Source organism: Hoplias malabaricus, chromosome 3 (genome assembly GCF_029633855.1).
Source record: "Hoplias malabaricus isolate fHopMal1 chromosome 3, fHopMal1.hap1, whole genome shotgun sequence".
NCBI classification, from domain to species: Eukaryota; Metazoa; Chordata; class Actinopteri; order Characiformes; family Erythrinidae; genus Hoplias; species Hoplias malabaricus.
Window position 1 is genome coordinate 68,178,566 of NC_089802.1, and position 14,991 is coordinate 68,193,556.

At 38.0% G+C, this 14,991-nt stretch overlaps 2 protein-coding genes across 3 annotated transcripts; one reads left to right on the plus strand and one right to left on the minus strand.

The window, feature by feature from the left end:
- Nucleotides 1–3,348: 3,348 nt before the first annotated feature.
- LOC136691708 (tumor necrosis factor ligand superfamily member 11-like) lies at nt 3,349–9,935 on the minus strand. The gene is made up of 5 exons (XM_066664425.1): nt 9,885–9,935; nt 7,300–7,543; nt 6,435–6,470; nt 6,211–6,349; nt 3,349–4,817 (listed from the first exon to the last, which is right to left on the minus strand). The coding sequence occupies exons 2-5, from the start codon at nt 7,471–7,473 to the stop codon at nt 4,360–4,362; spliced, it is 807 nt and encodes a 268-aa protein (XP_066520522.1). The 5' UTR covers nt 7,474–7,543; nt 9,885–9,935; the 3' UTR covers nt 3,349–4,359.
- Nucleotides 9,936–10,021: 86 nt separating this feature from the next.
- On the plus strand, nt 10,022–14,304 carry mtrf1 (mitochondrial translational release factor 1). 2 transcript variants are annotated; one of them, XM_066664423.1, is made up of 10 exons: nt 10,022–10,108; nt 10,292–10,677; nt 10,882–10,979; nt 11,072–11,153; nt 11,233–11,340; nt 11,917–12,089; nt 13,084–13,201; nt 13,317–13,453; nt 13,603–13,701; nt 14,105–14,304. In XM_066664423.1, exons 2-10 carry the CDS (start codon nt 10,302–10,304, stop codon nt 14,222–14,224), a joined length of 1,311 nt encoding a protein of 436 aa, XP_066520520.1. In that variant the 5' UTR covers nt 10,022–10,108; nt 10,292–10,301; the 3' UTR covers nt 14,225–14,304. The 2 variants fall into 2 exon arrangements, with proteins under 2 accessions (XP_066520520.1, XP_066520519.1); XM_066664422.1 differs by having other exon boundaries at nt 10,028–10,677.
- The last annotated feature ends 687 nt before the right edge of the window (nt 14,305–14,991 follow it).

Genomic DNA, 14,991 nt, shown 5'->3' on the forward strand with positions numbered 1-14,991 from the left:
AAAAATGAATTATTATTAATCACAGATTCAATCTAAAATTTGATGTGGTCATATTTCACATTGGGCGGCACGGGGGCACAGCAGGTAGGTCCCTGGAGGTTGTGGGTTCGAGTCCTGCTCTGGATGACTGTCTGTGAGGAGTTTGGTGTGTTCTCCCTGTGTCTGCGTGGGTTTCCTCCAAGTGCTTTGGTTTCCTCCAACGGTCCAAAAACACACATTAGTAGGTGGATTGGTGACTCAAAAGTGTCCGTAGGTGTGAGTGTGTGTGTTGCCTTATGAAGGACTGGCGCCCTGTCCAGGGTGTGTTCCTGCCTTGCGCCCAGTGATTCCGGGTAGCCTCCGGACCCACCTCGACCCTGAATTGGATAAGCTGTTTCAGACAATTAATGAATGAATTTTTCACATTAAAGTAAATATCTAATTAAAGAAGTGCATTAATGTCAAGTTTGTTGTAGTAGAACATCTTAAAGACGTTAAGCCATTAATTATGTATAAATCATCATGTATGAGCCATTAAACATGACATTATGTCATTATGTTATGACATGCAATGTTTGTAGTGATCAATCTAGTAAGTATGATCCTAGATTTTCAATGAATGATTTTCAAGCAATATGTCTGTATTTCTAGCACTTTAGTTAATGCAATTAGAACAACTTATCTACAGTACTGGTTATATGAATGATTATTAAGGGTACTAAGGTTTGTATTAATGTTTCATACAAACTGCCAACAAATCAGGCATATAAAAAGATGAACTACAATTTGAAAATGTAAGATTCCAAAAAGTAAATATTTTTTAAAATGTTTATAATAAAATGAAAAACGTTCTTAACTTGAAATGTAAGTTCATGTGAAAAAACATTTTGGACCATTTCTCTTAATCCATACATTATGAAATTTCAAATGAATGCAAATGTCAGTCAGATATAGCTTTTTCTGAGGGGGATGATATGGTAAAGTGACAAGTTTTACTGGACAATATGGTATACTCAGAAACAGGTATACTCAAATGATTTTTTGAATATTTGTGACTTTGTGCTTCCATTTTAACTGAATTTTGACCAACTGAAATATCTTTATATCCTCTTAGTACCTTTTGTAACTTTTTGAATAACTATAGTTTTACAGAAGTGATTTTAACATTTACCAAGCAGCAGCCATTTGTATTAGGTGTCATTTTTGGGTTATTGTTTTTAATAAAATGACGATTGTCATTTTTATTACTACTTAACACTTACCATAAATTGAGAAAAGAGCAGGAGAATGTTTGAATTTTGGGTAACAATTATACGTAACACTAAATGCTTTAAAACATATTTGTACACCTAATAAAAATGGGTTCATGAGAATTTAAGCAAGCTGCATATTTGACAGTCTTTAATGCATGTAGCCATTTAGATTAGTCTAAATCTTTCAGATGTCTCTGTGCAGGAAGCATTGTGCAGTAAGGGGCACTGTCTTCCTGAGCTCAGCAAAAAAGGGATCAGTCCCAACCCCCAGCTCAAGCTAGGATAGTCATAACAGGATAGAGGGCCTGTGTGAGTCAGCCGGGTATTCCCCTCATGAATCAAACCAGCCACAACAACCTCTGCTTTTTATTTGTCCCTCCTAATCACGTTTTTCTTCTTTAACACGTCAGTGGTCTTAATTTGTGCTAGTGGGCATATTTTGGCAATTCTTGCGTGCCTGTTTTTAGATAAATAGCAGAACTAGCATAACCCAACAATGGGGTATTTCCTAGTGAACCACAGAAAAAGAATTAGACAGAAAATCAAGCCGAGGAGCTCATGCTAGGACATTTCCATGAAGCCTTGGTGTTGCTCACTACATATTTTCAGCATCTACGCATTCATTAGTTGCTGGTTGCAGTGTTTACTTCTGAGGTTCAACTGGTGGGTAAAGATTGTGACTAAGATGAAAATTTTCAGCTTGAATAGTAAGGTATGCATTTACACATTACTAAACATGCAGAAATTCATTATACGTTTGAAGAGACCTGCTCATAAATATATATCATCACTGTCGATTTTTCACTTTTAATGGATGTGAATGTAAAAACATTTAATTGTAAGCATAATTTTGAAGTATTTCTATTTGTTCATTCACAAGATATAAAGGACAGTTGATGGGTTCATCGGATGTAGCATTCTATTATGAAATTTCCTCATTCCATGGTCAAATGTCAGTGGTATTATAAGAAATTGGAAGTGATTGGGAACAACAGCAACTCAGCCACAAAGTTCCAGGCTACATAAAATGACACAGTGGGGTCAGTGGATGTAGAGGCGCGTAGTGCACAGAGGTCGGCAACTTTCTCAGTCACTCAGTCAATAAACTCAGTCACTACAGCGTTTATTTTTCCATGGTTGAGCTCCTGCATCCAAGCTTTACATCACCAAGTGCAAAGCATCGGATGCAGTGGTGTAAAACACACTGCAACTCTACAACAGGCACATCTCCGTCTGACAATCTGATGGACCAGTCTATGCTTGGCGGCTGCCTGGAGAACGGTACTTGTCGAACTGCATTGTGCCAAGTGTAAAATTTGGTGGAGGGAGGTTAAGGTGTGGGGTTGTTTATCAGGAGTTGAGCTCGGCCCCTGAGTTCCAGTGAAAGGAACTCTTAATGTTTCAGCATACCAAGAGATTTTGGACAATTTCATGCTCCCAACCTTGTGGGAACAATTTGATGATAGCCCCTTCCTGGTCCAAAATGATTATAGACCTTGCTTTGAGCACTGGTGCACAAAGACATGGACGAGCAAGTTTGGTGAGGAAGAATCTGACAGGCCTGCACAGAGTCCTGACCTCAACCCGATAGAACACATTTGGGGTGAATTCGAGCAGAGACTGTGAGCCAGGCCTTCTCGTCCAACATCAGTGTCTGACCTCACAAATGCGCTTCTGGAAGAATCATCAAAATTACCATAAACACACTCCTAAACCTTCCCGGAAGATTCGAAGCTGTTAAAGCTGCAAAGGATGGGCCAACATCATATATTAACCCTATGGATTAAGAATGGGATGTTACTCAAGTTAATACTCCTGCAAAGGCAGTAGAGCGAGTGCTTTTGGAAATATAGTGTATATACACAATCAGAAATTGGAAAAAATGAAATAAGCAGTACAAACCATAAAATATTTGTCAAATTCCCAGCTCATAAACCAAAATTATTTTCATATTTGTTATATAATGATTCAATTTATTTGCATTATGAAAATTTCATAAAATTCCCAGCTTTTTTAAGATATGTATAGCATGATAGGTTTTTATTTCAGACTCTGAATCAAAAATGTCTTTGTGCACATCTGAATAAGAAACAATCTTATGAAAAACTGCCACAGACTTTGACATTCCACTTGTCTGATTGAGAATCTGCTCCATGATTTCACTACATGAAGAAACAAGATTCTGAATACAACAAAAAGACAAATATGTCTTCACCCTCCTTGTACTTATAGATAATGCAATGTTAAAGATATAAATACATTATTTTGTCTGTAACTGTAGATTTCTAAATATCATCACTTTGAGAAAGTATACATGATATATATACACACACACACACACACATATGAGATTCACAACCGTTTAGTATCACCAACACTACCCTAATAACATTTGTAAGCATCAGATCTCATAACTGAATAAGAGATCTCAGAAGAACTCATGCCAGAAGTTTTGTTTGGTTTTCTTCAATGGTTCAACATCAGGCTCTTCTTCTCTTGCCAGCAATCATATTAATAAATCCCCTAGTGAAGAAACATAAGCATACCACAGTATGCTGTATAGTTCTGTTTTAAAAGGGTGTGTACTCGCCAAGGGAACATTAACATTTCTAGAGAACATCAATGTTATAATAGTTTTACTAAAGAGGAATTGCTATACGGTTAATAACGTAATACAAATGTTAAAAATTCTATTTAACAGTAGGTTTATATATGCTTTTCTTAAAGCCTGGTTTTGGCTCAGTAGTGTCACAATATACAAATATATACAATAAACATTGAAATACATTTTACACTATAAAAATATTAAGATTTAAATATTAAGTGAAATGAAATTAATTAAGTGTATTAAGTTTAGAATGTTACACAGCAACAAGAAATTAACCTTTTATTTTAAACCAATGGTATACATTTACCTATTGCTTTTAGTCTGAAGATTAGAAATGCAAAGGCTCAAAATAGTGATGGTAAGATTATTAACAGTGTGTAATATTTGCATTAATTCGTAAAAATCAGCCAAACATTTTTGTTTCAATATTGTCACAGAATATTACTAATGCCACCTCAAGTATGAAAAGTTCTAATTAATCATGTAAACAGGTTTGCCTAAGAATCACGATTTTCAAAGCTACAGTGCACTGCTCACTCTAAAAGCCCCAAAGTAGCTGCCCTCAGCTTCAGGGTCAAGCATCCAAGAGTTTGAGACACTCACATATAAACCTTCTCCAGCTTGTATGGAGAACACACCACTTTGTTGTTGACAGCACATGTGATACGTTCCTCGCTTCCATTGCCATGTGTTCCCAGATTTCATGAGCAGTGCTGGCCTTGTGAGGAGGCTGTGTGACAAACGCTCATGATATACATACTGTATTAGTTGCACTCCTTCATCAGATGGTGATTCGGTTTGTAATCTTTTCCCTGATTCAGGAACTACCTCCAGAATATCATAGTAACGAAAGCACGTTTTGGCATAGACATAGTACAGGCCTGATTTCCGAGCAAGTATCCGTCCATTGTGGTATCCAAAATGGTGAAGGTTGCCTTGCTCCGGGTTCCAGTGGATGATAGTGGCCAGGACTTTCCCTAATGACAAAAACAGAGAAAGGCTAATAGCGGGTAGGGTTCATGCTTCCAGTTTCTCATGCTGCATGAACACTCTTTGTTTACAGGTGGTCATTTAGCCATGTTGTAATAAGTTTATGGAAAATTCCAAAAGATTGTGCGTCACAAAACTGAAGTGAGCATTGTAAGGAGGGGAAAATGACAGCTATCATATCCAGCTAGAAAAGGAAAGTATGGTATTGGATGTCTGGTGAAGTCAAATCATTCAACTGTTTTGAATTCAGTTTTTGAGTACTGTTGAAACTGTTACACACATACCATGTTTGCAAAGAATATTTCTGCAGAATATACCTTCTGTAAAACTAATAGCAGTACATGATCCTATTTAAGTTAGAGACTCAACACATATCCAGTGTTAATATAAAGGCAGAAAAAGCTGGAGTGAACATCACTAAGCCAATACTATAACAATTTTCCCCAGGTTAGCTACAATTATTTTCTTGTCGGCTAGAAGAATGTTTACATATTTTGAGTATGGTAGCCTAGTTTTAGATTAGATTAATATACTTTTCTTTTAAATGCTCTTTTAATTTGTAGAACAGCAGTTTATATGAAAACACACTGCATACTGTATGCTCATATAAAAAACACAGACCACAAATACTGCTATTCTTCTAGACTGTAGATTTCCCAATAAGAGAAACTACCGATTTTAATTGTCTATTTAAGGAAATAAGGAGGAATGACTTTAACATATACAATAAATTGAAAAGATTGTAGACATCCCTTTTTAAATTAAGAGATAGATAGATAGATAGATAGATAGATAGATAGATAGATAGATAGATAGATAGATAGATAGATAGATAGATAGATACTTCATTGATCCCCAGGGGAAATTCAAGGAGACGGAGCTACCTCGAGATGCTGCCACTGTCGTCTGCGCCATTATTATTACTCCTTATTATTGCTTTAAATGTGCAATGTTTGTTGATACGGACTTTTATTATTTATGCACAACACCTTGTATAATCGCTATACAAAGCATGAAATAAAATTCCATTCCCTGAGCACTACATATACACATGCTTCACAATGCTCAGTCTAAGGCATTGGCTAGAGGATGTTAAAGTGAGTCCAGCTGTGGTCTCTTGAGTGACAGAGAACCATCCAGTGTCTTTGGAATGAATTGAGTGGCATTTTGTAACCCAAACTTTCAGTTATAAACCTCACTGTTTATCTTCTGGCTGAATATCATCAAATTCCTCACCAAATGATCCAATATTTAAAACTATTCCACAAGAGTTTGTCAAGAAGGGATCATTTGTTCACACTAGATCACCCTGAATAAATTAATTTACATATAATTCTTAAATCTGGCTACTAATAAATTACTTTTAATGTTGTAACTCACTCTGTATGTTTCCACTGGTTGGCTTGATTGGCAAGTGAGCTGCTGGGGTGATGTTTCTGTGTTTCCTCTGGATTTTGGTTTCTGTTCTTGCCTTGACATCTAGGAATTTATTGGTTGAGACGGTCTCTGTGAGAACAACCTGAATTATGGGGAAATGCTTTCTAAGTTAATCTTCTTGTTTATATTATCATTTCAATTGCTGTTATATTTACATAAGCTCTTACCTCTGTGGGTCTCTGTGGTCCTGTAGATGAGTCTGCCTGGAAAAAATAAGCCCATGTAAAAAAACGGATTCAATGCCGGGAAAATGATTAATGGAAAACACATCAAATTAGTGCATCTATGAGTAGCAGCACCTGGCATTTTGCTGACTGGACTCGCTCATGCTGAGTTCTGATGCAATTAGGTGCCTTGTTAGTCACAGATGTTAAGTCATGCCCCCCTTAAAAACTGTTGAAAGATGTAGAATGCTGAAATGAAAGGTTTTTTCTCTTTAATTCTGGGATGAGTTATAAATGGAAGTTAACATCCAAAGTGATGTGAATATGATGGTTTGCACAGTCATGTATTCAGTCCTTACTATCAATAATACTAATGCACTTATTTACATACTAGTTCTTAAATGCTATTATACATACAAATGTTTAAACACTCATGTATTTATTAAGCAAAAATATGTTAATACATTCTCTACAATAAGTAAACTTAAGTATGACATTTACTATTTATTCACAAAGTTTAATAAAAGAATACAAAATATAAAATGTGTCATAATTTCCACAGTCCATTAAAATGTGCAGAAGCATGTTCTCAGTAGTGGATGTGAACTATATAATTACACTTATGCAGCAGCATATATCTGTTGTAAGGCATGGCCACAATAGTTGCAACTCGCATGCAAACACATTTTCTTTAACAATAACAGCTATGTTCATGACATTTGTTTCCATTTATCCATAAGTTAAAACCTCATGCTCTATGCGTTGCCAGGAAAAGTTCTTAGACAGTTTCTAAAGCCAGCCAAAGTCACTGCATGAGCTTTGTTAAGAAAAACAACTTTTAGATGTGTATTCAAGGAAGAAGCTGTACCTGTGGTAAATGGCCGGTCAAGTGTAAGAGAACTGCAACACTGGAGAGAGTCTGTACTAATCCAATGGCAATGAGAGCAATAACAACGGCGCTCCTAGTTCTGCAGGACGCTGACCGTTTCTGTGGAAGGTGTAGTTCACAGGTGTCCATCTCCGGACCCTCGGTTATGGGCATCACTCAAAACGTCGGATCAACTGGTCGTTCGGAGTTAAAAACAGGTCAATTCCTCCTCCTCCGGCACAAGCTGTAGAGTGAAAAGAAATTCGAGGGGCGGTACGTTAACAATAGCGTTTCCTGTCTCCAGTGAGAGTCCGTTCTGCTGCATAAAAAGTTGGGCTGCATCACAATCTGGCACAAGTAACGAAAATGTGTATTCATCCCATTATTAATTCTTAATAACGTTCTTAATACAGTTTAGTCTTACATTTTTAGATGTTTTTTGAAATTTTATTTTTATCATTTTACTATGGACATCTTTTAATAAAGTGGTCCTCATCCAGGACCACTTCTAATGTTAAAAACAAAAATAAACAAACAACACATCTTTATTATTGCTGACACTTGCCAGTTCTGAGAATGGCCCAGCACCTAAACTGCCACCCCGGTATCTGCTAACTGGGGGTCCTGGGAGGTCTATTCCCATTGATAGATTGGATAGTGGGGTGGGCACACAATCTGATATGATCATAAGCATCATAAACTGCTGAATTCCTCATTAATGCAATTAATAACCATTTTTGTTCAAGAAAGTCTTTACACAATTATCTTGATTAACTCTAGCTTTATGAAAACTAAAGCTCTGTATACTGAGGGATACAAAATCTTGCTGCTTAGTGGCTTTTTCAGAGTTTTGGGTGGGAGGGAATTATAAGTGTTTGTAAAAACTATGTATATTTTTTACCCAGTGAGTACAATAAAAAATGCTGCACCACACCATTGGGAAGTGTGAGGCAGCTGAAGGAAGGAGGCAGGAATTATTGCGCGGACAACTAGTGTCAGAGTAGTGATGACACAACACTGGTTGTGATGGCAAGGAAGGAAGATAGAGAAAACCATTGTATGAACCAAATCCGAATCAACACTGATTACCTGTATGTGTCCGGGCCCAGGAATTATTTCACAAAGTGGTCCAAGGTGTTTACAATTCCAGACCAGAATTCCACTACAACTGCAGAGGATTTGCTGGAGAAATGTTTTTGCCACTTTGGCCTGTCAGATGAACTCCACAGTGACCAGGGCAAGGAATTTGTCTCACTGTGATGGTAGAAGTGTACCAGCAGTTGGGGGTCTGGAAGTCATGGTTTGGGAAATTTACCTACAGTCCATATTGGAAGGATTACCAAGTCCAGGCCAGACATTATACTGTAGTGGTCCATCATGGCCAGTTTTCCATGCACTTGCTGGAGCACAAGGCAGCTCATGCAGGAAGTGGTCAACAGCAACATCTGTGAACTGGATCAGAGGGACCACAGGACAGTTTGTGACACCAGACGTGTCCCCCAGGTAACCTCAAGGACTATGAACTTGTCTAAAGTATTGGTCACCGGGGATGGCTGATCTTTTGAGAAGCCGCCTGTGTAGAGGTTTGGTTTTTGTTGTTGTTTGTCTGTGCAAAGATTATATTTTTCCTTGATGTTTACTGCCTACTGTAGTGATGTAAGTGAACGATGAGAGCCGGTTCCCGTCTAAGACCGAGACATTTTTTTCTAAGGCTTGTCATTCAACCATTCAGAGAACAACAAGCAAGCCCCAACCCTCCAACCTGAGACACTTGGTTTTCCTGAATGCCAATCTGCCTTCCAAAAAACTGTTGAAGAAAATGTTAAATCAGTTAAATGTTTGTTGACAGTTGTGGTTGTTTTAATCACTACCGTTGAATGCTGCTGTTTTGCACTTTGCAGAGTATTTGTTTATTTTATTTCCCAGAAATTGATGATTATTTAATTTAATAAGCTACTTTGTAATACCTACCTTTTGGTTTTCATTGGCTATATTTCAGAATTTACAAGTGATTTTTTATTAAAGTGTTTAAATAAAAATCCAGTTATTTATACAATTGAATGTATGAGTGCAATCAGTGAGTTATTACAAGACAGCCATAAAAACAATTGGCCATTTCAACACTATTTATTATTTTTAATATTGAACAATAATATTTTGTCCATATAGTCATGTAAAATGTAGGTAATATTGTTCTGTACCAGTGGAAATAAGTGGTAAAACAAAGAGCCATTTAGGAGCCGAAAGAGCCGACTCCCCAAAAAGAGCCAAAATTCCCATCACTAGCCTATTGTCCTCTAGATCTTATATTATATTATTTTTCCCATATTTAACTGTTATTTTATATTGATCTTAAGTGTGTGCATGTGTTATATGGTTCGTTTAAGTGCATATTTGTGCATATTTAAAAATATTTTTAGTAGAGTGATTCCCACAGTTTCCTAAGTACATTGCATTAATTAGCATATTAGCCAAAACGTTGATCTTTTCAACAAAATGCTGTAACTGTATAATATATTTTGTTGGTTTGTTTAGGTGTCAGTTATTTGTTACATGTTATATCTAATTTTGACTTTAGTTCTGACCTAGATTTTTCATCCCAGTGCGGCGCTGTAGTTCCTTGCGTGCACATGTCGCCGACTACAAAGCGACGCACTGCCAAATATAGAAACTACATATCCCAGAAACCCATGTGCTTAAGTACTTCCTACTGTCCTTGCACCAAATAACGTCCTCCATGTGTGCGGTTTCCTTTCATATTTAAGAATGTGTATATGTCATAATTCTAGACTTTCAACCCTTTATTAAGGTAACAACTTATCGACTTGTGTTTAAATGTATTTTCGCTTATAACAGTAGAATTACAGTTAATACACAGCTGTTTATATCAGTTTGTTTAATGGTACGTTCGTAACCATACAGGAGAATATCTGTATAGACCCTTATAGTTTATAACGGCAGCTGTATCCTCTATTTTCACATGGATTTCTAGAAGAAGGGATATGACTTCAAACAAATGGACGTGTTTGTTTTTGCGGAGCTTTCTCTCCAGAAATGCCCAAGCCACTTTTAATCCATTTCCTCGAAAACGACTTTCAAAAGTGAGACAGTTGCTCTGGGGCAATGGGTTTCAGCTCTCCCGAATGTACTGCCATAATGGCGAGAATCTGTTGAAAAACGAAGCAGTTCAAAAACACCTGAAGCGTCTGCTGGGCGAGCACAGAGCTGTTTCGACTAGTTTACAAAGAGAAAATGTGGGCGATTCTGAGCGAAGGGCTTTAAACCGAAGATTAGTGGAGCTGTCTTCTGTTGTAAACACGTTTCAGAGCTGTGAGACTGCGTTAAAAGAGCTGACCGAAGTTGAAACACATTTACGAAGTAAGTGTTCTCCAACTGTTTGTCTTGTTATATGTGCTGCCACTTGAGGGCGCCCACTCATAACAATCAGGCACTCATTCTCAACAACAGGATAATTCTACACAGGCTGCTAGTTTATATCACAGTAGTTGTGGTTTTGAACACAGCCACATTAAAAAAAAATTAAAAAAAACATTTTAACTTTCTCTCTTGTTCCATATAAAGGTGCCACAGATGGAGGAACAGAAGACAAACAGTTTGTGGAGCTCCTACAGGAAGAACAACAGGAACTTGAGAAAAAAATAAAGATGTTACATAGACAAGTAAATGTCTAATAGGTTTTATCTATTTCCTATAGTCACTTGTTAAGATGATCATCATACACAGATTTATCATCAACTGTGTAATTTCTCAGCTGATACAGGCACTGGTGCCCAGTGATCCTCATGATGATAGTAATGTAATTCTAGAGGTAGCAGCAGGAAGAACTACTGGAGGTCAGTACGTTTATTTACCGTACTCTTTTGCCATGTATGTTGACAGAAATATGTATTTAAAATGTGTGGTTTGTTTCAGGGGACATTTGTCAGCAGTTCACACGGGAGATGTTTGACATGTACCAGGGCTTCGCCACTTACAAAGACTGGGACTTTGAAGTGTTGAATTACACGCCATCAGATTATGGTATACTCTTTAACACACACCTTACATGCTCAGTTCACAACAAGAGACCTAGGCCTTCAGTATGTCAAAGGTTTTTAACACTCTTCGTAACTAATGAACTACTGACGTTCAACTGTATAAATGCAATCTGTATAATCTCTGTAGAAAAGCACAAGATATTAGACTTCCTGGAGCAGCTATACATCATTTTCAGATCCCCATGTTCAGTGCCAGGAGTTGGCTAGAGGTGTATAAATCACCCCAAATATCGGGCTGTAGAGTAGTGAATCTGCATTCTTGGAAGTGATAGAGCACCATGCAGTCCCTTTGGGATGAATTGGTTTGCTTTGTCATAAATTACTTATGCAGCATCAGTGTCTGACCTCAGTAATGGTCCACCAACATCTAGTGTAAAGCCTCCCCAGAGAGGTAGGAGCTGCTACTATTGCAATGTGGGGACAAAACACTGAAGGTTTCATAAAAATATGCTGTATTTGCAGAGGTCCAGTAATGCTTGTCCATATATAGTGATGGAGCATGAAGAGTTACTGCACTGCAAATTGGTATGATATATGGTACTGCTTTGATTTGTTTCAGGTGGTCTTCACCATGCATCAGTGAATATTACAGGACACAATGTGTATCGCTGGTTGAAGTTTGAGGGGGGGACACACAGGGTCCAGAGGATCCCAGAAGTGGGGCTGTCCTCCCGTATGCAGCGTATTCATACTGGGACCATGACAGTTATAGTGCTACCTCAGCCTAACGATGTGAGTATGAATATTCTGTATTAATGTAAATACAAACGTAGAGGAGTTACGTATTCTAGTTGATATTTACTTGAATAAAATTAAATAATATATCCATAAGGGCGCAGCAGGTAGGTGTGAGTGTGTGAGTGAATGTGTGTGTGTCTGTGTTGCCCTGTGAAGGACTGGCGTCCCCTCCAGGGTGTGTTCCCGCCTTGCGCCCAATGATTCCAGGTAGGCTCTGGACCCTAAATTGGATAAGCGGTTACAGATAATGGATGGATGGATTTATCTGAAAGTCAAAGCAAGAAAAAAAGACTCATTCACATTCAGTTCCACGTAGACTGGGTGACTTCATGTCCCAGGATCCCGGCTTATTTTATAATGGGCACATTTATCCTTTATGTCAAAGACAACAGCTAATTGTAGACAACAACAGGGAAAAAAAATCAGCCAGAAATTCATTCACACAAACGGTGCACACCGATTAGTTCAGAAGATAAATGTCTGTGGACTCATCTAGCCAATCACGTTTGGTGAATTTGCAAATGCCACACTACACTGATAGTAGCATTAACTATGGATGAACAAGCTTGTTCTTTCAACGACCAGCTTCAAAACAATGTACACTTTTGAGAAAAGATATATTGGATAGCAACGAAGAGGTGTGCCAAACGTGTGGAGCAAAACTAAATAAACAATCCCCAAACATGATCCACTGGCTGCTGGCTGCTGCTCATGAATACCAACCCTGCACTTTCAGATAACTGTGAGTAGTAAATGAGCTGATGTATTTAAACAGCTGTAAACCTTTTTTTTTAGGTAAAATGACTTTCCTCAACCACCTCAACCCCCCTTATGCGACACTGCAGTCGATATTTTGGCATCAGACATTTGGTCACCCTATATTTAGAGGAAGAAACATGCTATTGTAACAAACGGTGTTGCAATGTCATTTATGTCTTTTCACAACTTGTCATCTTTTCTTGTCTTTTCTTTTGATAATCCTTCTCAGGTGGATATAGTCATTGATCCTAAAGACCTGCGAATAGACACCTTTAGATCAAGAGGTGCCGGTGGCCAGAGTGTGAACACTACAGACAGTGCTGTGAGAATAGTTCACCTCCCTACAGGTACAACTGTAGTTAGCTGAATTCTGTGGAATATCTGATTATTTTAAGAACCATTAAGTCATAATTGGAGCATGATGATAATCATATCTAGTTGCTTATGCTTGATCTGTTGTAGGTACTGTAGCTGAATGCCAGCAGTCGCGTTCTCAGCTACAGAACCGAGACACTGCAATGCGTAACCTCAAAGCTCGTCTATACCAAAGCACCATGGGCCGGCAGGTGGAGGAAAGACACACAGCACGTAAACAGCAGGTTTGTTGTAACTTATTATAATCAGTCAATTTAAGTCCATATTTTGTGAGTGATCACTTTATGTCCATATCATTTTTAACTATTTGAAACACACTTTATATTAAACTGTACACTGAGGCCATTGATTACGTGTCATACTCTCTCTTTAGGTGGGTACTCGATCTCAGTCGGAGAGGATACGAACTTATCACTTCAGCCAGGACAGGGTGACAGACCACCGAATGGGCTATGTGACTAGAGACATAAAGGTAGGTGGATGTTGCTCAGATCAAATGGTCATTGCCTGTCAGAAGATATGGGTTCATGACAGTGTATGTCTCTCGATCACATACCCATATCTTTTCATAGTGTTTTGAGTGTTTGTGGCCACTTAACATATTCAACCCTGGTTGATTTTAAGCAAAATCAGATCATATGCAAATAATTGTGAATTGTGTTGAACCATATACACTTTTGATGTCATCACGCAAAACTAACAGATGTTTAAACCCTGGCTATTCAAAACCTACTCCTGATATATAACTGTGATTGATATCTCACATAATGGAATAAAATATTGGTGAGAAATGTGTTTGTGTGTTGACACAAGCTAAGCACAGAGAGACCTAAAGTTGTCTTTAGCCCTCAATGACTCATCTATGTTTCCGGCAGGAGTTTATGTGTGGGGGTGAGCTGCTGGAGGAGCTGATATCAGAGCTGCAGGAACACGCAGAGAGAGAGTCTCTTATGGAGTTAGTGAAGAACACCTCAGAGTCTGCTCATGATGAGTAGTCGAATATTACAAGTCGGATGTTACTTTGTTCTTATAAATATTTTTCATTTTTAAGGGACTTTGTCTCTTCTACTTGTAACATACCTTTATTTTGATCACATTGCACTGTTTGTGACAGTTTTCCCTGTAGCTGATACATATCCTGGTTCTCTGCCCTACGAAATGGCTACGAAAATATCCATATATCTGTAAAAAACAGTAAAGATTTTGTCCATAAAATGTACAGTATTTATGTTAATCTGGTTGAATCTGTAAAGATTTTTTTTGTAAAAGTACATAATACCTCATTAAGGAACAGGCAGTGACTCTGTGGGTGTGGGTTTGAACTGCCTTGCATAACTGACTGCGAAAAGTCTGGTGTGTTCTCTCAGTGTCTGCATGGGATTCCTCTGCGATTTCCTACCACAGTCAAGAACACAATTTGATAAGTGGACTGGCTGTTAAAGTGTCCATATGTGAGAGTGTGTGAGTCACTGTCTGAATGGCTGACACCGTCTGATGGACTGGCGCCCCGTTCACGGTGTCATTTCGACTTGCGCACAGTGCTTAACCACGACCCTGAACTGGATGAAGCAGTTACAGAAAATGAATAAATGAATGCATGGATAAAATTAAGATCATTGACTCGTTATGATCATGGATCATATTTTAGAAATAATTAAAGTTTACAGTTCGTTTGCCGATTTTAGAAATTCTTGTTAATGTGTACACAGTGTTGAACAGGAATGCACCTTTCATGGTAGGGAATATAAAATTGCATTCGCTT

What these genes read in the sequence shown, in the direction of transcription:
- LOC136691708 (XM_066664425.1), bottom strand. Translation starts at nt 7,473, where the DNA reads ATGCCCATAACCGAGGGTCCGGAGATGGACACCTGTGAACTACACCTT. An exon ending in TGACCGGCCATTTACCACAG is followed by an intron (nt 6,471 to 7,299) that starts GTACAGCTTCTT and finishes TATTTTTTCCAG; the next exon opens with GCAGACTCATCTACAGGACC. An exon ending in GACCACAGAGACCCACAGAG is followed by an intron (nt 6,350 to 6,434) that starts GTAAGAGCTTAT and finishes CCCATAATTCAG; the next exon opens with GTTGTTCTCACAGAGACCGT.
- mtrf1 (XM_066664423.1), top strand. Translation starts at nt 10,302, where the DNA reads ATGACTTCAAACAAATGGACGTGTTTGTTTTTGCGGAGCTTTCTCTCC. An exon ending in AGTTGAAACACATTTACGAA is followed by an intron (nt 10,678 to 10,881) that starts GTAAGTGTTCTC and finishes TTCCATATAAAG; the next exon opens with GTGCCACAGATGGAGGAACA. An exon ending in TGCTACCTCAGCCTAACGAT is followed by an intron (nt 12,090 to 13,083) that starts GTGAGTATGAAT and finishes AATCCTTCTCAG; the next exon opens with GTGGATATAGTCATTGATCC.